The 24,727-nt window shown below is 42.5% G+C and overlaps 1 protein-coding gene across 1 annotated transcript; it reads right to left on the reverse strand.

Annotated features, from left to right (window-relative positions):
- Positions 1-451: 451 nt before the first annotated feature.
- LOC123828542 (zinc finger protein 333-like) lies at positions 452-24,694 on the reverse strand. The gene is given in 10 exon segments (XM_045853589.1): positions 452-748; positions 750-1,002; positions 1,004-1,464; positions 2,097-2,173; positions 3,178-3,304; positions 3,919-4,007; positions 9,155-9,242; positions 17,577-17,687; positions 23,736-23,915; positions 24,506-24,694. Coding segments are annotated over 10 exon segments (1,872 nt in total).
- Between the last annotated feature and the right edge of the window lie 33 nt (positions 24,695-24,727).

Raw genomic sequence — 24,727 nt, forward strand, 5'->3', positions numbered from 1 at the left:
AGACCAAAAAGCAAATCTCAACAAATACCTAAGATTCGATAACACAAAGACCACATACTCTGCTCACAACATAACTGAATTATAAGCAGCAAAAATGCAACTGTAAAATGCCCATATATATGCAGAAACTTTCCAGAATGACAGAAATTATCTATACATTCAATGGGGTGTTGATTACAAGCATGTATACATCTGTTCAAAATCATCCAACTTACAAGGTTTATGCATTCCACTATAAGTAATTATACCTCTACAAAAATATAACCATGTATAATTATTTTAAAATCAAATTGCAAATAAGAGTCAAAGATTTAATCATAATGGCAACTAAGACAATATTTAGAATCTAACAAAAATGTAATTAGACACCAAAACAAGTGAAGTAGTAGCTAAACGAGTACTATGAGAGATGATCACAGGCCCAAATGTTTCTCTTTTTACAAACCGGAAGTTAATTAGCAAGGGGCCCACCAAACAAATGAGATGCTGATAAAGAAAGGCCACCATTCCTGATGTTTTCTCTCCTGGTGTGTGTCCTCTTATACACAGTAAGTGAAGAGCTGTGCCTGAAGGCCTTCTCGTACTGATTAAATTCATAAGGTCTCCCTGCGATGTGGGTTCCCACATGCACCATAAGGTGTGAAGACTGGCCAAAGGCCCGCCCACATACCTGACATGCATAGAGTTTCTTCCCATGGTGGGTTTGCATGTGACTCTTGAGGGTGGAGAGACAACTCAGCACCTGACTGCCAAGTAGTACACTCATAAATTTTCTCCCCTGTGTGGATCTTCTTGTGAATGTTCAGATGGGTGCTTGTCCAAAAGGGCTTCTCACACTGGCTGCATTCATATGGTTTCTCTCTGGTGTGAGTCTGCAGATGAGTCTTCAGGAATGAATGCTCCCTCAAGGCTTTCCCACACTGACTGTACTCAAAGGGCTTCTCTCCAGTGTGAGGCCACATGTGGCTCCTCAGAGAGGACAGCTGGTTAAAAGCTTTCCCAGTCCTTACATCCACAGGGCTTCTCACCTGTGTGGCTCCTCTGGCGCAATGTCAGGTTGAAGTTCTTCATGAAGGTTTTTCCACACTGACTGCACTCAAAGGGCTTCTCTCCAGTGTGAGTCCTCATGTGGCACCACAGATTCGAGGAGTACTTGAAGGTGTGCCTACACTCCTCACATTCAAAGCACTTCTCTGAGGCATGGGTCTTCTCATGCCTGATAAGTTTGAAGCTGTATCTGAAGGATTTTTCACATCTGTTACATGCACAGGTTTTATCTCCACTATGGATCTTCTCACCCACTATTAGGCGAGTAGTCTGGAAGAAGGTTTTCCCACCCTCTTGGCACTTGTAGGGGTTGCCTCCAGCATGAATTCTCTCATACTGAAAAAGTTGTTTAATGCTGTCAAAGTGTTGTCTAAGTTCATTATATTTGCAGGTTTTTTCCCCAGGTGGAGTCTGCTCCTGTCAAATGAGGAAAATGCAAAGGCCAAATACTTTGTTACAATCAACATTCTCCTCCAAGTGAACTGTGTGTGGAATCAAGGCATTTCTACAGCTGAACCTTTCACCACTTTTATGTGTCTGTACTATTTCTACCTACGTTCTGTCACATGGATGTGACACCACAAAGAGCCATCATTTCCATTTCTTTCATGGGCTTCTTAGCTGTAGATTTTTTCTGAATTGCTTAAGGCTACACTAAGTTTGTTTGTTTGTTTGTTTGTTTGTTTGTTTATAGAGAGGGGAAAGGAGAAAGAAACAGAGGGTGAGAAATATTCATCAGTTGCCTCTCACACACTCCCAACCAACCTAACCCACTGAGCCATGCCTTCAGGGCTGCACTAAGTTTAAATTGACTATGTCTGTTTCTCATTCATGAACATGGTTAGGTGTGAGAACTCTGTCAATATGTGTCTTGGTCTGCGTTTCAAGTTTTCTCTCACTTCACGAGATTCACAGACTCTCTCCCAAAAAACAGCTTTCTCCTGGGTGAGCACCCCTTGCCTTCAATCTCTTTCTAGCCTCAGAGCCTCAGCTTCAACCCCAGACTTTTGCTATTATAGAAGGCCAAGTATATTATTTGTGTACCTTACTTTTTTCATGCCAATGGATGGGATCTCTGCAGAAGTAACTTGCTTAAGAATGGACTCTTGGGGTTGAAGCTGAGGTTCTGAAATGAATTAGGGGAAAAAAGTAAGTGTACAGAGAAGGAAACTGTAGGATCAAGTGGACCAAAAAAGTAAGCAAGGCACATGTAGAGTATTTTTTAAATACTGACCTTAAATACAGAAAGAAATGATGAAAAGAAGGAGTGTATCAGAGAGTAAAGGAAAATTTTAAGGAATTTGGCTATATGAGGAATCATGTAATCACAGAAACCAAGGACAGAAATAGTAGATAATTTAATAAGACTAAGACTGATGTTGAGAGAAAGTACTCACAACCTACAGTGGGGAGTAACTGCATGAACTATACACATGGAAATGCTAAATGTGAAGAGCACAGGGGATAAATCATTCTATGAAGCCAGAGTAAACTACTGGAAATAAGAAGAGGAAAGGGGAAAGGAAAAAAGTTGCTCTAAGGAAGCTCAACCAACAGCATTCCCTGTCAAGGACGTTGAAAGTGTTCCTTTACTGACACTTTCCAAATCTAACATTCACCTTACTGATCAGAGCTGGTGCTCCACTCACCTGCCTGGTGCTCACCTGTTCTGACTCTTGGGAAGATCCCTTTCTCAGTGGTCCACATCGCTTCTCTTTGCCCCAAATAGGAAAAGGTACTGAGCATGCATAGTTGACCTCCTGCTTGTAGGGAAAGATACATGGAGTGGGCAGACTGCACGTGCCTCAAAATCGAGGCTGACAGTTTTGGGGGCCCTGGCATGGGAGCAGTGAAATGAGCCTGCCTAAATCCTGATGGGCATAGCAGAGCTCTTCCACTAAGAAACAAGCTCCCTCACTGGGTCTCCAGAGGCACTGCAACATTCTGGTCCCCAAAACCAAGGGTTTAGCCCAGGGATGTGTTTGAGAAGCTGAAAGAACAGAAAGACCTTTATTTCCACTGGGAAGGCACTACACTGTAGGCACCATGACAGTCTGCCTTCACCTCTCAGTTCCTGGAACCCACACTTGCTGGGTGTGTGTGTGGATGAAGCAATGAGACCAGCCTTACCCACTGAGGCCAGGTTCCTGTAGCTCTCCAGCATCACATCTCTGTACAGGCTTCTCTGTGCAGAGTCTAGAAACCTCCATTCTTCAAGGGTGAAGAGTACAGTCACATCTGCAAAGGTGACTGGTTCCTAAAATGCACACCCACGAGGCTCAGTCAGGGGCCACCTCTGCCAATACTCAAGAAGATGATGGGGGGGCAAGCAAGCCTGGGGCAGGGAGCCACTGTACAGAGGATTTTCAGATGGGGGCCCTGAAGTACCTCTGTCCCTTGGCTTAGGCCTCAAGACTAAAACTCTTCTCTCTCTACTTTTCCCTTCCAGAGGGAAAGAATCCAGAGGCATAGCATCAAAGGACCTCAACTTCATGACAGGACTTAGCTATTGACAACTAGCCAGGAAGCCCTTGCAGTTGTATTCCCCACTAGCCCCAGAGTCCAGCAGAGCTGAGCCTGCTACAGGCAAGAGAGAGATATTTGCTCCAGGAGACCAAGAAGGTTATAAGAAGAGGGCAGCTCACACTCTTTCTTTGTTTTCCCTCCTAATGCTCAGCAGCACACGACACTCAACAACCTGGGGAAGGTGTGACAGGGGTGGAGGTCACTGCCTAGGCTGGTCTCCACCACTGTGAGAGGCCTAGTACCTGTGCCTGGATATCAGCCCTGTGGGGTTGAGAAGTTCCAGGCCATGCAAAGGGGACAACGAGGCAAAGCGAGAAAGAAAAGCAAGAAGGATGTCTTCCTTACTGGTACACAGGTGGACGGCACCCCAGGAATCACAGCTTCTTCCTCCACTCTCTCCCCCTGCAGCCACTCAGGGTCCTGAGCAGGCAGATCTAGAGCAGAAGAGGGGAGCTCTGAGACCCAGTGAGCTTACTCAGAGGCCTGAGGGCTGCCCACCCTGATGGCAGTGACCACGTGTATACACACTTGTATGCACACACTCACAGGGTCACACACAGCACCCACACACCCAGTCCTCTTCTCAGTCTTCTGTACAAGCTCCTCTTCCACCTCATCTCTGGCTAGCATGCCCATGTGCCAGACCTTCCTCTTCTCATCCCCCTCAGTCCTCTCTGCTTCAGCTGCCAACCTCCTCCTCTAGGCTTCAGTTCCCAACTCAACTTCACAAGGCCCAGATCTGTAGGCTGAGTCATCTGAACTCCAGACCCAGACACCCAACCCCTGGCTCTAATCTCTCCACCCACCTATCTGGGGGAACCAGAACAGAATATCCAGAATGAGCCAGAGAGCAGGGCTGTTGCCCAAGCAGGCAGAGGATAGAGCCTCGAGCCACAAAGGATTGTTCCCAGGCTTTGATAATGTCCTGCTGGGTTTTAAACTGGCCTGGAACCCAGGACCCCTTTCTTCTCTCACACTGGGAATGGAAATGTCTGTCCTGAGCCTATCCTACCCTTGTATTCTGGATGCAGAGATGCCCTCCTCTGGTTTCACAAGTTTACAGATGGAGAGACAGTTTGCCCCCAGGCTGGACCATACCCCAGGTCAACCCTTGTACCTGATTTGGATGATTTGCATGATGAAATTTGTGACTTTCTGAGTTGATGAGATTTAGATGAAGTTTTAGACTTGGACTTGATGCTGGGATGGGTAAAAATTTTGGGAATGTTAGGATCACGTGAATGCATTTTGCATGTGAGGAGGGCATAAATATGGGGAAAGCTGAAGGCAGACTGTTATGGATTCTGTTCCCCAGTAAAAGAGGAAGTTCTAACTCCCAGTACTTTGAAATGTGACCTTATTTGAGTTACAGGGGTTTTGCAGATGTAATTACTTAGGATGAAGTACAGTGAAGTAGAATGGGCCCTCAATCCAGTGACTAGTGTCCTTACAAAAAGAGGAAAAGAGACACAGAAACATGGACACATGTGGGGAGATGGCCACGTGGCCATGCAGGCAGAGACTGGACCAATGTATCTACAAGCCAAGAGACACCAAGGATGCCACAAGCTCCAGAAGCCAGAAGAGAGGCAAGGAAGGACCAGATTTCACAGGAAATACAACCCTGCCAACACCTCAATTTCAGACTTCTGTGCCCTTAGAACTATGACGCATTAATTTCTCTTGTTTTACTGGCTCCCTATTAAAAAAGCATGCACTCACCACCTTCTTCCCAAAGCCTGTTCTTCCTCCAGTGTTCCCAATATCAGGAAATGACATCCCCCCTTTACATGAGAAATCTCACCCCCCTCTGACACTCAACAGACCCCAACAACTAATCCACAAACAATGAGTCGTGACCTCTCTACATGAGGCACCCACAGCTCCCCAACCCCACCCGCCCATTTTCTTTCCTCCTAACCTGGCCCTCTCCAGGGCTCATGCCAGTCACACCTTCCTCCCTCTTGGATCCACATAAATGTCACTCCCTCGTGACTCAGATGTCACAACCCTGTCCCCCACACCATGCTTGGCACATAAACGCTCTGCCTCATCTGCTAAATGTATAGACACAAAACTCACCAAAACTATCTCAACTTGACCTGCATGTCTAGGAATGAATGTTCCATCCTTCCCTACCATGCAGATAAGACTTAATACAGCAGCTTTGTGCTCCTTAGCAAGGCTGATGGCAGGGTCGGACCCCTGGCTTCAGTCTTCAAACTTGGATTTCAAGAGGGTTCCCACCACCCTCACTGATAAGAGGAGTGCACTCTGCTTAAAGTGTTTGTACAGTACAGTCTGTGCTCCATGCCTGCTTTCCTTCTAGGAGTCTGGAGTATAGGCATGCTCTGGGCAGAGGGCACACACGTGCCCAGCCTTGGGTAAAATCTCTGGGTACCGAATGAGCCTCCTGGCAGATAACACTTCATACCTGTTGTCCCTGCACGTTGTAGGGAATTAAGTGCATCCCATGTCATTCTGCTGGGAGAGGGGTCTGGATGCTTGTGCTTGATTCCCTCGAGACTTTACCCCATGAGCCCTTTCCCTTGGCTGATTTTGCTTTGTATACTTTCCCTGTAACAAACCATGGCCATGTGCACAACTGTATGCTGCACCCTGTGAGGCCTCCTAGTAAGTCATCGAACCTGAGAATGGCCTTAGGGACCCCCACTACATCGACTCCTCACCCACCCCAAGTCCAGACTGCCACCACTCCATTCCCAACTGCCTTCATCCACCACTCACACCCTCCCTGAGGCTCACCATCATCCCAGGTCCTGGAGGCCTCTGTTAAAACAACAGATGCATGGGCTTACTCACCTAAATGCATCCCTAACTCCCAGAAGCCTTAAAACATGAGCCAGGGTTCTTTTCCCACACTCCCAGGCAACAAAGGATCTGCAGCTCACTCACTTTCCAGTCAATTCACCCCATTTCCCTGTGTCCCCTTCCCACAGACTGCTGTGGGCCCCTGGGCATGCCAGGCTCTCTCTCAGTGAAAGGTTTTCCAGAAGCTGTTTCTAGGTCTGAAATTCTCTCTCCAAACATTACATCTGGCCAAACTAAAGGATACAGTAATTATGGTTTAATCCAGTGCTTGAAATTAAAGTTAAGGTATGCACTGACTGCTGTGGCTCAGTGGATTGAGTGCTAACCTGTGCCCAAAGAGTCACTGGTTCAATTCCCAGTCAAGGTACATGCCTGGCTTACAGGTCAGGTTCCCAGTGGGGGGCATGAGAAAGGCAACCACACTTTGATGTTTCTCTCCCTCTCTTTCTCCCTCCCTTCCCTCTGTCATAAGCAAATACATAAATAAATGAAATCTTTTTTTAGAAAAGACATTATCTATCTTCAAGAATTTGTCCTCTACTTCTTGTACATAGAAAACCCTATAGTCTCCACCAAAAACTGCTCATCCTGATAAATTAATTTGACAAAACAGCGGGATACAAAGTCCATATCCAGGAATCAAAGGCATTTTTGTACACCAAAAATGAAATACCAGAAACAGAAATCAATTTAAAAATCCCATTTGATATAGCAACAAGAAAAATAAAATACCTAGGGAGAAACCTAACCAAGGAAGTAAAAGACCTGTACTCAGAAAACTATACAACACTGAAGAAAGAAATCAAGGAAGACACAAACAAATGGAAGCATGTACCATGTTCATGGATTGAAAGAATTAACATCATCAAAATATCCATACTACCCAAAGCAATTTACAGATTCAATGCAATACCTATTAAAGTACCAATGGCATACTGCACACAGAACAAACACTTCAAAAAATTATGTGGAACCATAAACAACCATGAATAGCTGCAGTAATCTTGAGAAAGAAGAGCAAAGTAGGAGGAATCACAGTATCTGATACCAAGCAGTATTACAAGGCCACTATAATCAAAACAGCCTAGTACTGGCATTAGAACAGACACATGAACCAATGGAACAGAACAGAGAGCCCAGAAATAAACCCAAGTCTCTATGGTCAATTAATACTTGACAAAGGGGACAGAAGCATAAAATGGAGCAAAGATAGCCTTTTCAACAAACGGTGTTGGGAGAGCTGGACAGCTACATGCAAAACAATGAGACTCAACCACCAACTTACACCATATACAGAATAAATTCAAGGTGGATAAAAGATTTAAATATAAGTCGTGACACCATTAAAGTCCTAGAGGAGAACGTAGGCAGGAAAATCTCAGATATTCCATGCAGCAGTATTTTCACTGATATGTCCCCTAGAGCAAGGGACATAAAGGAAAGAATAAACAAATGGGATCTCATCAAAATAAAAAGCTTCTGCATGGCTAAAGAAAACAGCATTAAAATGAAAAGAACCAACTGTATGTGAATACATATGGAATGATGCTCAGTATTGCTAGCCACCAGAGAGATGCAAATTAAAACCATAATGAGATACCACTTCACACCAGTCAGAATGGCCATCACAAACAAAGCAACAAACAACAAATGTTGGAGAGGGTGTGGAGAAAAGGGAACCCTACTGCACTGTTGGTGGGACTGCAGACTGGTACAACCACTGTGGAAAACAGTATGCAATTTTCTCAGAAAAATAAATAGAACTGCCTTTTGATCCAGCAATTCCACTGCTAGGATTATATCCTAAGAATCCTGAAACAACAATCCAAAAGAACCTATGCACCCCAATGTTCATAGCAGCACAATTTACAATAGCCAAATGCTGGAAGCAACCTAGGTGCCCATCAGCAAATGAATGGATCAAAAAACTATGGTACATTTACACAATAGAATTCTATGCAGCAGAAAGAAAGAAGGAGCTCCTACCCTTTGCAACAGCATGGATGGAACTCGAGAGCATTATGCTTAGCAAAAAAAGCCTGGTGGTGAGGGACAAATACCATATAATCTCACCACTAACAGGAACCTAGTCAACCAAACAAACAAGCAAGCAAAATATAGCCAAAGACAGTGAAATTGGGAACAGGCTAACAGTATCAGAAGGGAGAGGGGAGGGGATAATGGGGGGAAAGAGTGAAAGATTTACAGGAACAATTATAAAGGACACATGGACAATAACAAGGTGGGGTGGAAACAGGAGAGGGAGGCAGGGAGCACTGGGGTGGTGGGGAGGAAAGGCAGAAAACTGTACTTGAACAAAAATTTTTTAAAAATTTAAAGAAAATAAATTTTTCCTCTGTTTCTCACCAAATGTGCTTTTTAAACTTATTTTTAAAAAGTCCAGTTAAATCATTGCTATGTATAGTACATTCAATTGTAACCTCCACCATTGTCATAATTGTGTCACGAAGAATTTAATCTCTCCCAAAGACAGGACTGGCCATTTGCCACAGCTCAGTGGGGCCTGCTCTTTCTTAACAGAAATATCTGGGACCAAAAAAATAAATAAATAACTGAGGACTGTTAAAGTGCCTTTCCCCCCAAACGTATATATCATGAGAGGCTCTCATGTACTCTCTCCCAGTGGTGCAGGGCAATGCCGGCAGTCAGAGGAGATGAAGGCTGCAGGTGCAAGTTCCCACAGGAAAGCCAGGCCATTCGACTATGATACCACCTGGTTCTCACTCACCAGAAGCTCTGGCCCTACAAGGGCTGGAGGTGCCCGGTGCAGAGTCCCATGTGGCCACCCTTTGAGTCTGCACAGTCGCCTTCAGCCCCTGGACAGTGACAGGGACAGATTAGAGTCGGTTGGTGGTCAATGGTTATCTGCCCAGATCTGCCGAATTCTTCAAGAACTGCAACTCCTAGAAGGTTAGAGAGAAGGGGCCCCAGAGCAGGAGGACTCTTCTGAGCAGCCTCCAGCTGTGAGAGGAACGCTGAAGCGAAGTGGGCAGAGGGTGCCAGCAGGCTGAGGGATAGAGGGTGGGTGTGGGGTGGACCCATGCAAATGAGGGCAGTTAGAAAGTTATTTCTGAAAGGAGGCCCCTTTGTGGGAGAAAGGATTAGAATGCTGCTTTAGTGGTGGCTGCTCCCTCAGGAATCTGACCTGACTTGCACCGCTTAGAGACACCTCTGGCCTGTGTCCACAGTGAGACCAGTGGAAGCAGGAGCCTATTGGGAGCAGTTCCAGCTGGAGTGGGTAGGGGTATAATGGTGAATCTGGCAGGGTGGAGACAGTGGAGACAGGAGGAGCAGTCTCAGGTAGGTTATGGTTTGGCAGAAAAGCTATAGGACTTGGTGGTAGGTGGGAAGTAAACCCAACAGGTCCCTCAGGGAAGGGGATGGGCAGGTGCAGGGAGGTATGTATGTATGTGTCTCAACTATAATTTAAGAAAAAAATATTAAAAAGTTATAAAAATTGATAATTTTCTTTGATGTAATAGTATAGTTACGTAGAGAATGTTATTTAAATTCTTCAATATTTGGTAAATATTTAAAAATGAAGTGTCATGATATCTGCCACTGTCACATATTTCAGCAAGAACATGTATATGTGTGCATATACTTTAAGAAAGAACTTCAGTGTGATTCTAAATTTTTGCAGTTGTTGACTCTAGATGAACAGCATATGTGAGTTTATCGGTTCAAATTCATCTTATTTTGAAAATTGTAAATAAAAGGTAACAGGAAAGTAAATAAATTATTAACATCAACCCTCACAAATTCCTAGAAAAAATGTCTTTTTCCCTGCACAAGTCTTTTCCAATACAAGTCAATTCCTATCAGGTCCCCTCACCATCTTCCCAATTTTTCCATCTTCATTCACAAAATTTTCCACGCAGTTCTTCCCAGACTCCTGTCTTGTTCTCACTACCAGTCTTTCAAATTCCCACCCCAGAATGCCCCAGGGCAAGACTGACTTGACCCAGCTCAGTTCCGAGCTGCCCCCATGGGTCCCTCCATTCATTCCATCCCTGCCTCCTTCTCCAGGGTGCCAGCTGAGGCCGCCCCACTAACCCTGAGGAACTTCCATAACCCAGGCTCATGCCAGAACGCTCAGATCACTAGGACCCAGATCCAACTTCTGCATATCAAAGTCATTCCTGGGACCTGAGAACTCCAAGTCTGCACGCTCTGCTCTTGGTAGTTTTGTGGTCCCTGACCTTTAAACTTACGGTTCTAGTTCTGTGCTGGGTGGCGTCCTGACTTCCGGTTTTTTGTTAGGCGCTCCTGGCATCCAGATCCTGTGTTCTCCACCAGGGGGCTCAATCCTGAATGAGCTCCTGTTTCCTCATTCATACAGTGACCATGGATCCAGAAAGGGGGCGCTGGGTGATATGAGCTATCACAGCAGACCCCGGAAGTGCAGCTGGAGGGAGTGGCCTCTCCATCCTTGTGCCTTAGCCCCTCCCCGCTCCCTTTGACGGGAGTGGGATTGTACTGGGACCCCAGTGTGGGAAATGGAACCCCACTTCAGAGCCGTGTCTCACGGCAGTTTCTGACTCGGTGACATAGTTCTGGAGCAATAAGCTGGGAGATCCCCAAGTCCACCTTCCCTCGTTAACTCTTGTTTGTCTTTGTGGTTCACACTAGAACTTAATCTTTATTTTCTCCCTGAACATTCATGAGAAAATTAATGCTGTTATTCGCATTATAAATAAAGAAAATAGATTTAGTAGATTTAAAAAGAAAGCAAAAGGGTAAATGCTGAGATCTGCCTCCCAAATCATAATCATCTAGGGATACTTCCAACAGCTAGCCCTAGAGCTCCCTCCCACCTGCCTCCCCAGCCATGGCTGTGTCCTTTTGCCCTGTCCCCACAGTATCTACTCTACTGCATTTTCCAGGTTTCCTGGTTTCCCACCTTACACACTGCTGTGGACTGAATGTTCATGTATCCGCAACCCCCAGAAAGATTCCTTTTGAAGCACTAACCCCAACTTGGTGGAATATGTGATTACACCTTTGAGAGATAATCAGAATTAGATAAGGGTGGGGCCCTCATGATGGGATTAGTGCCTTGTCACAAAAGACACACAAGACCTTTTTATCTGTTGTTTTCCCTCGTTTTTAATCTCTCCCTGTTTGAGCACAAAGGAAAGCCCTTGTGAGCCTACAGTAAGAAGGTGGACTTCAGCACAACAGCCAGAGGCTTCACACCCAAAACTGAACTCTGTCAACGTTGATCTTGAACTTCTCAGTCTACAGAACTGTGAGAAAATAAATCCCCTTTGTTTAAGACACCCAGTCTGTGAGGTTTTGTTTTGGCAGCCTAAGCTAACTAATACACAGGTCCTCAAGATCCTGGACACAGAAATTATGTCTGCCTCATTCATTTCAGTTTCTTCCAAGCTAGCATCATCCCTTTCAAAAGAGCAAGTGCTAATCAAATATTTGAATAGTGAATAAATAAATTATTGAAGGACAAAGAGCTCTCTTGAACATCCTAGGACAGAGGTCAGCAAGCACCAACCAATAGGCCAAACCTAGCTCACCACCTGTTTTTGCACAGCTGACAAGCTAAATTTTTTTTAGATTTTTAATTGATGAAAATAATCAGCAGAAGAATATTTTGTGTCATGAGAACATTACATGAAATTCTAATGCAGTGTGCATGAAGTTGTATTAAAACACAGCATGTTTATTCAGTTATTCATGAGTGTCTATAGCTGTCTTTATGACACAATGGCAGAGTTGAGTTGTTGCTATAGATACATGCATACCCTAATTTTATTGCACTTCACTTTATGACACTTTGTGGACACTACATTTTTTTTTTTTTACAAATTGAAGGTTTATGGCAACTCTGCCTCAAGCAAGTATATCAGCACCATTTATCTAACTGGCTCAGAATGGTTAGTACTTTTTAGCATTAAAGTATTTTCTAGTTAGATCATGTGAATTGTTTTTTGAACATAATGCTTTGCTCACTTAATAATTTCTACATGCACAGAGAAACCAAAACAATTGTGTGACTTATTTTACTGCAATATGTACTTTATTGTACTGCTGGAACTGAATCTGCACTGCCTCCAAAGTTCGCCTTTATTTGGCTGTGATGGTTAATTTTATTTATCAACTTGACTGGGTCAGAGAATGCCCAAATAGCTGGTTAAACATGATTTTGGGATCTATGTGAGGATGTTTCTAGAAGAGGTTAGCATTTGGTAAACTGAGGAAAGCAGATGGCCCTCTCCAATGTGGATGGGCTTATCCAAGCGGTTGAGGGCCTAACCAGAATGCAAAAGTGGAGCAAGCTTGATTTAACTCAGCCTGACTGAGCAGGGACACCTGTCTTCCACCCTCTGTGCTCCTTGGTTCTCAAGATCTCAGACTGGAATCTATACCATCAGCTCTCTGACTCTCAGGTTTTTGAACTACACCACCTGCATTCCTGGGTTTCCAGCTTGCAGATAGCAGATTGTGAAACGTCTCAGCTTCCATTATGATGTAAGTCAATATCTTGTATTAAATCTTCTCATTTAGACATATAAATGAAAAGAATTAATAGAACTGATAGAAGTGGTGGGGGTGGGGGATCAAGGGAAAAAAAGAAATAAATCTTCAAACTATTTGTGTTAATCAAGACTTTCTCAATTTTATGCGATGGAAATCTAACTTAAGTTTTGTGAAGTAAAAGAGGGTATTTATTTACTCATAACTGGCAAAGCCAAGTGGGAAAAAATGATGGTGAAATGCAGGCATTTTCAAATGAACAAAATCTAAGCACTTTCACTGCTCACAAACTCTCTCTGGGGCATATGTAACAGATAAACTCCAGGAAGACAGTAATCAGATTCAGAGCTATGTAATGACACTCAAAAAAAATCACTGCTCAAAGAGAGTGTTAAAATATGTTTAAGCATCAACAGAAAGACAGAATAAGATAAGGCTCTTTATAACGACTGATTCAGAGAGTTTTAATAAAAATATGTAATCATACAGCCAGACCAAAATAACTTGTATGGTAGGAGGGGTTTCAAGTTAAAATAGTCTAAGATTGTTTAGGGGCTAGGCTGTCATAGTGATTAATGTTGGCTTTGGAAGTTATATAGCAATGTTTTGAAACGATGAAAGGTAACTTTTATAGTAAAGGGGCAGACATAGAATGTAAAATCTCCTTTTAAAAAAAGAACTTGTAAACTCTTGGTATATCCAAAGGAAAAGTAAAAATAAACACAGCAAATGCATGACAGGGAGCAAAAAGGATGCTTTAAAAGCCATCCAAACATACCAATAAACACAACAAGTGAAAATGAACTAAACACATTAGTTAAAGACAGACATTTTGAGAATAAGTGGAAGAAAATAATAGACAATAATGCAGCTATATGAGAGTTTCCTGAGACAAAGGGTGAAGTAACATTAGAAAATTAAAAAGGAAAAAGATTATAACAAAGCAAAGCTGCTATAGCAATTAATGTCTGACAGACAAATGAGATAATTTTAAGGGAAATGTGTTAGTTGATCAGTTATCTCCTAATTTTATATCTAAAGGACATGTTGGAGAGTGAGGGAAGTCACTATTAATAATTTCTCAGGACAGTAAGCATACACCAGGACTGTCCTTGGAAAATCAGAATTATGGAAATTAAATAGATAATTACATGAGATGAAAAGGAAAATATAAACCTATATTTTAAAAATATAAGTTTGTGCAAACCCTTTTTCTTTGCTTATAAATACAAACAATAAGATATTATTAATAACCAAGAAATATATCAATTATATTTCTCTGGAAAACCATAATAAACTAACACACTGGCCCACAAAGCCCAAAATATACATGTCATGACCTGAGCTGTTAAATGCCTGCATTTTGATGTGAAGATGAACAATGGAATCTGTGCCATGGTTGACAGGACAGTGGCTCAGGGACAGGGACCTTCCACCTCTGAGGCAACTCTAAGGGCAGAAATTATTCTATTTCCCTCTGAGAGCTTCATGAAGCCAGGACCTGGGTCTCTCTTGATCTGTTTAGACATGGTAAGTAAATATTTTTGAATGAGTAAACAATTAAACCCATAGAAATACTAAACAAAGAAATTAAGAAATCCAGATTATGGTGTGAACAGTCCACTCTTTTTCATGCTGTTGGCATGAAAACCCTTCAAGGCTAGTTTTCCTGCTCATAGATGTTCAGACTCTGGAAGAGTCTTTGTGGAAAGGAGACACTTTGCAGTAAGTTAACCTAAAGTTCCCAAGGAATTGGGCCACCATTGGCACTTTACATGCTGAGTTTTTCAGGTACACTTTCAGAACACAGAAAAATCCCAGGTTTTGCAGGGATTGAGTTTCCAGCATGTCCACCATGACTTCTTTCACATTGCTGATATAACGAATTTCTCGAAACACACCACAGACCTTTTTATCCTCTCTCAATGGCTCAAAGAATGACAGTTCAGAATTCCATGGGATAAGAGGTGATAGACTGAAAGATCTTTTTAATTGACCTGCAAAGAGAATATTGTAGAAGTGAAATATAAGAATATGGAAAGGCAACTTGAAAGTTTACTCTAATGAAAGAAATAAGAAATTTAAGAAACTTTTAATCACAAAATTCTCTTGCTAGCTGGATTGGTCAGGGCAGGAAAAGTCTGTATCAATTGTATTTTGTTAGACCTGGGCTTCCTCAGAAGTTTCATATATTTTCCTGTATTTTCTAACCCCAAATAACAGAAGATAAGAACAACTAAATGTGCTACAAAAATGGTCTATCTCTTGCAAAATGTATGTTCTGATCCCTCTGCTTCAGCATTTGTGAAATGTTACTTTATGTTTGCAGATATAAAAGAGGCCAGGTGGGAAATTAATGAAAGGTCAGAAATGCTATCTATTGTCCATTACTGAAGACATAAAGGAAGTGGCATTGAATTCTTCTGTTTTCCCCTTATCCTTTCCATCACCAATATGAGTTATTTATTCCTAGGTCTAGAGAAAGCTCAGTGTAATTCCTGGTGCTTCACATGGGCAACTTCATATGCCTCTCTCTACTCAAGAAGTTTATAAATGTTGTGCTTCAGGAAATTATTCAGAAGTGAACACAAGAGAAAGTACATGTAACAGGTTTCACACAGGGGTGACATGATTTGTGTTTTTTGTTTTGAAAAGATCCATCTGACTTCTGGGTATAGAGGCATTGGAAGGTGACAAGAATGGAAAGGGGTGGTCAGTCAGGGGAATGCTGCAGTGGTTCAGGCAAGTGAATATATCAGCCTGGCTCAGGGATGGGGTGGGGGTTGGGGAGTTGATGGAGACTAAGTCAGCTGGGAATATTGGGGACATACTGAGAAGATATGAACAACAGGATTGTATAATGGATGGGTGGTTGAGGGAAATAATTGATAAGAGTAACTTTCAGTTTCCAAAGTTGGGCCACATGATGGATGTAGTTCCATTCAGACAGAAAAAGACACCGTGGAAAGGGTAGTAGGAGGGTAAAGACCCTGAGTCTTATCTTGGAAGGCTGAGTCAAGATGCCTTGGGGATATCAACGGCGTCAAGTAAGTAACTGGAAATGCTCTTCTAGCTTTCAGAGGAGAAGTCAGAACTGAAGAAACATACATGGTGCTTAAATCAAAGTAATGAATGCTATAGCCTTGGAAGAAATAATTTAATGAGAATTGAAGTTGCTCTGGAACCAATCCATTGGGTAAAAGGATGAAGAAAAAAAGAAAATAAGAAAGACATGAAGGAGGAGCATGGAAGTCAAATTGAGACAGGATAAGGATGGAGTGTTTCATGAGAAAGCAGTGATAAATAGTGTGAGGAGTTTCTGGGAGACCCTTTAGGGACATGAAGATCATTGTAACCTAAGAGATATTTGCTTTGGTGGAATGATGGGGGAGAGAAGCCATATTCACATGGGTTAAGAGAGTAAATTTAAAGCAAGAAAATAGAGACAGAGAAGAGTCAACTCTTGGCTCATAAGTAGCTACAAGGAAATGGCAGGCCAAGTGGTACATGATTGTAAGATAGAAAAGAACCAATCATGTTTCTATGACAAGGGGAATAAACTTTTGAGAAGGTGAAGGAAGGATGAATGGGAAGATGTATGGAGAAAGGGAAAGAGGGAAGAGAAAGAGAAAGGGAATGTGTAAAAATAATGTAAGGATAATTGATAAGGCATGAATGATGGGATTCAACATGCAGGTGGAAGTGCTGTCTTCAGAAAGAAGAAAAATAGAGTCAATGGCAGTGTGGGGAAGATGCACACTAATGTCTGCATGGTGTGGTTGAGAGCATGCAGTTCACAGTCATCATGATAACTTGGATATTCTCTGTGAAATAGGTGGTAAGAATATTTGCTGAGAGAGGGAAAGGAAATAAAGATTCAACTGTGAAACCAGTGCTTGTGTGAAGGATGGTGAACAGGTGAGAGAAATGCAACACTTCCTAGGAGCACAGTTGGCTCCTTTAAATGGAAAAGAAGACTCAACATGTTTAATGGAAGAGGGAAGAAGAGGTGAAAAACTTAAGTAAAAGAACTTTCTATGTCTAAAAAATTTTTTAATTAAAAAAGAGCTTTTAAATCTATACAAGTGGTGATTCTTAGTAATCACTGCCAGGAATTTTCCCATGCACTACAACTTGTCTTTCCTGGTTTTGCAGTGGGTGGAGGGTGCTGAAAATATCAGGCAATCTTACTAAGAAAGTCTGAAATGCCAACTAACACTGATTTCTGTTTAATTCTTAAATATGTATGTACATCATTTTCCCCATCTTTGCCTTTTTGTTTGGGTGGTGCTGAATGACTATGAGATACAGGTGGATGAAGGATAAGATAATGTGGCTTTATGAGTGGAATATGCATCCCTGCTTCAGGTCATTGATTCTTAGTCATTTAGTTAACCATGCATGGCATGTGGTAGGCATTCAGTAAGAGTGCTGTTATGGAAAAGTCAAGATGAACACAGTTGCTAAGGAGTAAGAGCAAAATACATGTTTTTCAACTGAGATCATTGCTAATGGTTAAGGAGTCAAAGAGTAAAACCCATGGGAGTCATGCTAGGACATCCCCTAGTGTATTCCCAGGTTGTCCAGTGTGAGGGCCATAAACTACTCAAGTGGATCAGTTAGCAACAGGCTCTGGGAGCAATGTGGTACCTTACCATGCTGGGCTTGTAAGCTTCAGGTGTGGCCCTGCTGGAGAGGATGTACTTCTCAGAGTCTGTTTTGATTTTCCTGATCCCTCTCAACCATTTCCTGTATTGTTCCCAGACCTGCAGAGGCAAAGCATGCTCTGAGTCAGCTCACTGAGAGGACTGAAACAGAAAGGGCCCTAGGTGGGTGTTGGACTGTGGTATCTGCTGGTTGAGGAGACAGTACACCAGGAAGATGAAGACACCCTGCAGGCTGTTGATAATGGTGCAGAGATAGGCCATGGCTTGGGAAGCTGGGCCCAGCTGCAGGCCTCCCAGACACCACATGCAGCCCAAGGTGAAGAGCTGAGCCAAAACGTTAAACATAAGCATCCTGGGAAGGAAGAGAAAGGATGCCCATGGTGGAAAGCAACCCTATTAGAACCCAGAACAACAGAATCAAGACCATTCTCATCTCCACCCCATGCATGCTCCTTCCTGCTTTCCCCTGTTGGTGATGAGTTCACAGACTGAGTTGTGTTCAGCTCTGACCTTTACTGTCAATGATTCTCGACAATAGAAACACCACTCTGATACAAGGTGACATTTTGACTGTATTAAGTAGGGTTATGACACTTCCTAATGTAAGTTCAGAAATGTATGATGCTCCTTGGAGATCCTCGTTTTTATTAAACCAACATGTCTGAGGCTGCACTGTGCATTAGGCTGGCTCTGTGCTGGGGCCTGGGCAGTGAAAGGAATAGAGGAAGGATTTCTATTTTCACAAACCTCTCAGGCTCTTCAAATTATTGACACAACCAAGTAATGACATGCAAAAATTAGAAAGGATACTGATAGGAACATACAAGAAAGAGCATTGTATTTGCACAGGGGTTCCTGAAACAAAGCAGTGCCCATGCTTCCTAGAATAGAATTTTTTCCTGACAGAAATGGAGAGGGCTGAGAAGGAGCCTGAACACAGGGTGGTATGAAAGGGTAGGCTGGGTGCATACAGGTTCTTTGTACTTTTGTCAAAGGACTGCTGACAAAAGTCCAATGAAGTTTCATGAGCCAACATAAGTTCTTCCTACTGCTGAGGGAGGTACAAGTTGGGGTTAGAGGTGGAGCATTGTGGCCAGGGAGCCAGCTGCACACCACTGAATCCCAGCCTGCTGCCACACAAAGATCACTGCATCTCTTTACCCTGAGTTCCCCTGGCACACCCTGAGAAGGGACATCAGGGGCTGCTGAAACACATGTATTTGCTCTTAAGACCACACGTGACTGCAGGGATGTCACCCTCTTCTCCAGCTTACTTGGTATTCTGCAGGGTGGACACATCAGTGTTGAGGTAACAGAGTTTGCTTTAGAAAATCCAGAGTGTCATCAGAAAGAAAGTTAGATTGACCTTAAGGAACACAGAGGGTGAGTGAATAAAATTTTAATTTGTTATCTCTAGCCTAGCCTGTCCAATAGCATTTCCACTTTAGTAGTTTTCATACTTAGTAACAGTGTCAGAGTTTGTAGTTTCAGGAGCAGTTTTAGAAAACCAAAGCAACCCCAAGAACACAGGAAAAGTCCTGCCCCTGTCATTCCCCCCACACACACTTATAATTCTGCTCTTCTAATGACCCTCAGCTGATCGTTAAGGATGCTCTGATGTCATCATCACAGAGATGATGGTGCAGACAGGTGCAAAGAAGCTCCACAGAAATCCATTTGTTGTGCTTAGCCAGCAGCTAAAAAAGAGGGAGAATTATAAATGTATCGGTCCTTAGAAATACACAACAATTATGTAAATCCACTCATTAATTCATTTATCAACAAATACTGAGTGTCCCTTCTGTGATAGGCTCTGTGTTTGGCTCTGAACATTCAGTCATGAAGAAAGCAAACATGGTCTTAAATCCCACACATCTCACATCAGGCAGGAGACACACAGACACAATGCAACTACAAAACAAAATGGGTGGCTAAGAGAATGTTACATTGGATGTCACGGTTAGTTTTGCGTCTAGGAAATTAACATGTTCTGGGAAGATTCCACAAGGAAATATTATCTGAGCTGAGATTGGAGCAATGAGTGGGTGTTACTGAGATTGTGTTGACACACAGGAGAAGTCTGTATATGTGTTAACAGTTTTTGAGAGTCCTGTGAATCTCACATGACTTTAAGAGCTGTTCCTGCCCTAGTCAATATACTTATTTTCATCTGCTGCAAAAACTATCTACTGAACATTTTGAATTATGGCTTTTTTGAGATGTATTTCACATACCATAAATTTTACCCATTTACACTGTACCATTCAGTGACCTTTGAAATATTCACAGAGTTGTGTGATCATCACAATCTCACTTTAAAATGTTTTCAACTCCTCAGAAAATTCACATTAGCAGTCAGTCCTCATCCCTGCTTCCATGCACCTCACCACCCACCACAGTCCCATGGTACCAGTGCTCTACTGTCTGTCTCCTTGGACATGCCTGAACCAGACATAAATGTATTAATACAATATTTGGTCTTTTATGACTGGATTCTGTCACCTAGCCTAATGTTTTTCAATCAAGGTTCACCATGTTGCTGCAAGTTTTTATGTCTGAATAATATTTTTAATTCCTTTTTAATGGCTAAATAATATTTTATTGTAGAGATATGCCATTCTTTTATCCATTCATCAATTGATGGACATTTATTGTGTTTCCAATTTCTGGCCATTTTGAATAATGGTGCTGTGAGCATTCATGTACAAGATATTTTGTGGACATGTGTTTCCATTTGCTTTGGGTATATACATAGAAGTAGAATTGCTCAGTCAAGCGATAGCTATGTGTGTTCACCCTCTAAGAAACTATCAAACCATTTTCCAAAGTAACTGCACTATTTTACATCCCAACCAGGAATTCATGAGGGTTCAAATTTTTCTACATCCTTGTAAACATTTTTTATTCTCTATGCTTTTATTTTAACCATTTTACCTAATTGCTATGAAGTGACCTCATTTTTGATGTTTTCGAGTTTTGTTTTCCTAATGACTAATGAAGTTGAGCATCTGGTCATGCCCTGACTGCTCATTGACATATCTTGTTAGAAATGTCTATTCAAACATACTGACCCTTTTTTAATTGAGTTGTATTGTCACTGAGTTATTTCATGTGATTTTAACAACAATGCACAACAGAAGTTCTTACATGATTACAGGTTGGTACCAGAAGCACAAAGGGCTTGAGTCTATTGCTCAAGGTTTTACTGATACACGGAGTCAGAATTCACTCTTGATCCAACACTAGGGTAATGCACAGGGGTGGGGAAGAGGAGGTTTACAGTTGTGTGTACGTGAAACACAGAGTTCGTTCTTGTAATGTTATTTACTAATTATTGTATTACTCTACATTTAAACAACTGTTAACCTATTGTTTCCCACCCATATATAGAGTAAGGCAAGACATTTAGGATGGTGAAATATACACTGAGAATAATGCAAGCAAGAGACAAATGGAAGCATTTCCCTAACAGCTAGTGAAGTCGAGCATCTTTTCATATATTTGTTGACAAATCATATATCTTGGGAGAAGTATCTGTTCAGATCCTCTGCCCATTTTTACTTGATTTGTTTGTTTTTTCTTGTTGTTGAGTTGTATGAGTGCCTTATTTTGGATATTAACTCCTCATCCCAGATTTTACTTGCAAATACCTTCTCCCACTTAGTGGCTTACCTTTGGGTAGCTCCCTGAAAACATTTATTCACAAAGATATATGCATCCCTATGTTCACTGCAGCATTACTCATGGTGGACAAGACGTAGAAACAACTGAAGTGTCCCTTGATAGATGATTGAATAAAGATGTGGTACTTACATACAATGGAACACTACTCAACCTCAAAAAAGACAAAGTACTGTATTTGCAACAACATAGGTGGATCTAGAGAAATCATGCTAAGCAAAATAATTCAGACAGAAAAGTCAAGAATGATTTCACTCATATGTGGGATATGAAACTGAAAGCAACAAATGAACAAACAAGGCAAACAAACAAATAATAATTCACAGACACAGACAACAGAATGGTAGTGACCAGAAAGGGGGATGGCAAGAGGGAGTGAGGGTAAAGGTGGTCAGATATAGGGTGATGGAAGGAGTTTAGATTTTGGGTGGTAAACACACAATACAATATACAGTTGGTATATCAGAGAATTGTACACTTGAAACACATATAATACTACTAACCAATGTCACTACAATAAATTTAATTTAAAAAATACTTTAAACTTGTATGTGTATGTTTATAGTGGCACCTTTCATAGTAGTTACAAATGGAAACAATCCAAATGTTTATCAATTGAGGGATGGATAAGACTAGGTGGTATATCTATGTAATGGGATATTATTTACAAATAACACCAGCAACAACAACAACAACAACAACAACAAAGAACAACCTCACGATACTTGCTACAACATGATGAACATTGAACATACCATGCTAAGTGAAAGAATCCCATCACAAAAGAAGAAATGTATGATTTCATTTATGGGAAATATCTGGGATAGGCAGATCCATGTAGATTACTGGTTGTCAGGGGTTGGAGCGAGGTTTCTTTTGGGGAAGTTGAAAATGTGAAATTTGATTGTGGCATCTGTTGCACTACTCTGCGATTATTCTCAAAACCACTGATCTGTACTCTTTAAAAGAGTAAATTTTATGGTACTTGAAATATATTTCAAAAGTAAGTAGAACCATGAAACCCAGTATTTAAAGCTGAAAATAAGAAAGTGAAGCTCTGGAGCTTGACTTCTGGATTGAATCCCAGCTCTGCTACTTACTAGCTGAAATACCTTTGGGCATTTACTTAAACTATTTTTGCCTTGATTTACTTATCTGTAAAATGGATCAAATCACAGCATCTACTTTACAGTGCTGGGTGAGGATGAATAGTGTTGACCAAATAAAAACAGCTAGAAAAATTTCTGGCACAGAGTAATCACCATGTAAATCTCAATTATGATACAATCTATTTTTCAGATTATTTAAATCATCTCTACTTTACTTTATGTAAAATTGGAATATCTTATACAATTTGGATAAAGAGGAAGGCTAAATTGTATACAATGATAATCGAAGCACGGGGCATGACTAAGCTGTAGGTTACCGTGTGAGGGCCACAGGGGTGCACAACTTCAGGTTGCTGTGTGATGGAGTCTACACCTGGAGACTCTATGTCCAGGGATCAACTCCCCACCACAGACTCACTCACCTCACCCCTGTAACACCTCTTCCTTACAGTGAGGTCCTTGGTTAAAGAAGGGAAAGTACTATGCTCTGATGCCTTTGGTTTTTTTTTAAGATTTTATTTATTTATTTTTAGAGAGGGAAAGGAAGGAGAAAGAGAGAGAGAGAAACATCAATGTGCGGTTGCTGGGGGCCAGGGCCTGCAACCCAGGCATGTGCCCTGACTGGGAATCGAACCTGCGACACTTTGCTTCACAGCCCGCGCTCAATCCACTAAGCTACACCAGCCAGGGGCATGCCTTTGTTTTTAAAGATTAAAAAATTGTGTCTATTTTTTCAAATCATCTTAAATCCACAAAGAGAATAAAAACTATTAATTATAGTGACAGAAAGAAAGGCAGGGAGAGAAAAACAGAAATGTGAAAATGATGAAGACAATGGACGTAAAATGTTTAAAGTAGTATTGACAGTTTGTTTCATTTGCTTTTTAAATTTAACCTAATATGTTCTTGAGAGTACCACAGAGAAGCAAGCATACCCACCCAGTGTGGTATGATTGGCCCCGGAACAGGGAGAAGCAGGCAGGGCCCAGCTGAGGGCAGACCACATTACTTCCCTGTTCCTGCAGCTGTGCTGAAGGTCGATGGCTCATGGGGCAGGCTCTTGCTCGGCTCTGTCAGGACCTGCTCCTGGCCAGTGAGCATGCTCAGGGGTGGGTGGTCAATGGGGCACTAGCTGGAACAGGGCCTCTGGCATCAGGGCACAATGTTCAGTTGCTGGGTCATGGGGAGGTGGTCTGTGGGCCCCAAGGAGGGGACTGGATGGGTGGATGCAGCATGAGCCCACCTGGGCTGTGCAACCATCCAGAACCAGTTGGGCCACACCATCAAGAACCAGCTGCTTGTCTCAGCTAAGCTGGCCTCATCTGTAGGCATTGAGGGGGGCCCTGGGACTGCTCACCTCCACATCATAGTGGGCCATGAGGACAGCAAAACTGCTCAGGTGTCTGAATTGGCAGGTGGTGCTGCCATTCCTGCTGCCCACCTTCCAGCAGCCTGTGGGGGCCCAGTACCTGCCACTATCATTGTCGCCCTTCCAGAAGGCACAAATTAGTTCCTGCTGTGACTGGGGCTTCTCCTCCTGTGGGGCAGGTGGGGGTGGTCAGAGATGTTAGCCTAGAGCTCACTCTCGGGTTCTGAGCTTGGGCTGGTTCTGAGAAAGGGCTGATTGCAATTGACAAGTATTTACCGAGCACCTACTGTGTGTGCCAGCCAGGGGCACAGCACAGACCAGAGCAGACTAAGTCCCTGCCCTTCTGGGGCTGATGTGCTCAAGGGGAGACAGGCAGTACATAGTAAACCTAATAGATAAGTAAACTAGACAGTGTTGTAAAAGGTGATTGGAGCTATTTTTTTAAAAAAAGAAAGAAGCAGGAATGGAGAAAGGTGGGGTATGATTGATTACAGGTTGTAATTTTAAATAAAAAGGTCATGGAGGGCCTAAAAGAGAAGGTGGCATTAGAACAAAGACCAGAAACAGGGAAAGAACTGAGTCATGTGAGGGAAAGCTGTCCCAGGCAGAGAGCACAGTAAGTGCAAAGGCCATGGGGTACATGAAGGAAGCAGCAGAATGGGTGGAGGTGGGGAAATAGAGACTGCAGAGGGGCCTCTATGACATTGTCTATGGGGTGAAGAGTGGGGCTGATCCCTTCTACCCACCCAAAGACTCACAGGGTGGGAGAAGGAGAAGTTGACAGGGGAGCCTAGTTTCTCTGTGTTCTTGTTGCTCAGAAAGACTGTGTTGACAACAGAGAGGAGCCTGGGCTGACCACCACCACCAGGACCTCCATGTGTGTTTTCCAGCTGGGCTTTCTTCTCAGGATCCAGCTCCAGTGAAGCATTGGCCAGCAATTTCTGCATGTTGCGGCTGGAGAATAAGCCTGCCAGGGTGGG

The sequence above is a fragment of the Phyllostomus hastatus genome, unplaced genomic scaffold (assembly GCF_019186645.2).
Source record: "Phyllostomus hastatus isolate PE091 unplaced genomic scaffold, TTU_PhHast_1.1 phas_contig_98, whole genome shotgun sequence".
Taxonomy (NCBI): domain Eukaryota; kingdom Metazoa; phylum Chordata; class Mammalia; order Chiroptera; family Phyllostomidae; genus Phyllostomus; species Phyllostomus hastatus.